This window comes from Charadrius vociferus, unplaced genomic scaffold (assembly GCF_000708025.1).
Source record: "Charadrius vociferus isolate BGI_N301 unplaced genomic scaffold, ASM70802v2 scaffold999, whole genome shotgun sequence".
Classification (NCBI taxonomy): domain Eukaryota; kingdom Metazoa; phylum Chordata; class Aves; order Charadriiformes; family Charadriidae; genus Charadrius; species Charadrius vociferus.
The window spans coordinates 791,145-792,830 of NW_009658627.1; the positions used below are offsets into that span (position 1 = coordinate 791,145).

Consider the following 1,686-nt stretch of genomic DNA (forward strand, 5'->3'; position numbering starts at 1 on the left):
GGGAGGGCTGTGCTCGTGGGGCACTGGCTGACCCCAGTCTTCTCCCCTCTCTCCTCTCCCTCTCCAGGTTCCCTGGTCCAGGCAGCGCTGACTCAGCCGCCCTCCGTGTCGAAAAACCTGGGAGAAACCGTCCAGATCACCTGCTCTGGGCTTGACAGCAACGAATATGCTGGCTGGTACCAGCAGAAGGAACCTGGCACTGCCCCTGTCACCGTGATCTACAAGGACAACCAGAGACCCTCGGGCATCCCTCCACGATTCTCTGGTGCTATGTCTGGCTCCACGGCCACCTTAACCATCACTGGGGTCCAAGCCGAGGACGAGGCTGTCTATTACTGTGGTAGCTTCGACAGCAGCAGTACTGCTGCCACAGTGACACAGAGCAGTGTTGCAGTGCTACAAAAACTTCCCGCCAGTGCAGGGACCAGTTTGGAGTCTCTGCTGTTTGATGGTGGCTCTGTTCCCTGCCGTGACCCTGTCCTCGCTGCCTGGGCTCCCAGTGGCTGTGGCTTACGTCCCAGGTCAGCCCCGCTTACAGCTCCAGGTCTGTGCGTGTGCCCTCTCATTTGTGGAGGGGATGATCCCAGCAGCCCTGTCCCTTTCCTGTCCTGTGCTGACTGACTGAGGTCCCCTGCACTCCCTGGCTGGCACCCAGGGCCCTGCCGGTTGCCTCCCCGCTCTCCTCCCAGCCCAGCAGCACCAGGAGCCCCCGGCGCATCACCCCCGGGGGGGTCCAGCTCTGCTGAAACTGCAGCCCCAGAGCCAAGAGGTGGGGACGTCCCATGGGCTGCCATGCCCTTTGGGATATTTCATTATTGACCATGTTTGCCCAGTGCCAACACAGAGTGCTCCTGCTCAGGCTGTGTGGGAAACACCAAGCTGCTCTGCCCCCTGGGAAGCCCCTGGCCCTGGGCAATGTCCCACCATGGCCCCACAACAGCAAGGGGCTGCCCTGCACCCTGACCTTGTCCCCGTCCTGTGTCGGGAGCTGCCGTCTGGGCAGCCGGTGCCTGTCTGGCCTTGTCCCTCTCCTCCTCGTGGTGCTCACCCAAGGCTCAGGTGCCCTACCCAGACACGCTGCCCTCAGCTGGGGACTTTGGACATAGGGGTCCAATCACCATCCTGCTGCCTGGGGAGGGCTGTGCTCGTGGGGCACTGGCTGACCCCCGTCTTCTCCCCTCTCTCCTCTCCCTCTCCAGGTTCCCTGGTCCAGGCAGCGCTGACTCAGCTGCCCTCTGTGTCAGTGAGCGTGGGAGAAACCATCCAGGTCACCTGCTTCCAGGGGTAGCAGCAGCTGGTATGGCTGGTACCAGCAGAAGGTTCTTGGCACTGGCCCTGTCACTGTGATCTATAGCAGCAATCGGAGACCTTCGGGCATCCCTTTGCGGTTCTCTGCATCCTGGTCCAGCTCCACGGCCACCTTAACCATCACTGGGGTCCAAGCCAAGGATGAGGTTGTCTATTAGTGCAGTAGCTTGGACAGCAGCAGTGATGGTCAAGGTCTTGGTGATGCTGAAAAAAATTTCTCTCCTGAGATTTTTCTGATTTTCCCCCTAACCATCACTGGGGTCCAAGCCAAGGATGAGGTTGTCTATTAGTGCAGTAGCTTGGACAGCAGCAGTGATGGTCAAGGTCTTGGTGATGCTGAAACGAATTTCTCTCCTGAGATTTTTCTGATTTTCCCCC

General features: G+C 59.7%; 1 protein-coding gene across 1 annotated transcript in view; it reads left to right on the top strand.

Moving 5' to 3' along the window:
* Positions 1–1,686, top strand: part of LOC104293719 — an 8,515-nt gene that overhangs the window by 1,877 nt on the left and 4,952 nt on the right. The window contains 2 exon segments of the mRNA XM_009893239.1: positions 68–358; positions 1,200–1,284. Coding sequence (XP_009891541.1) covers positions 68–358; positions 1,200–1,284 — 376 coding nt within the window.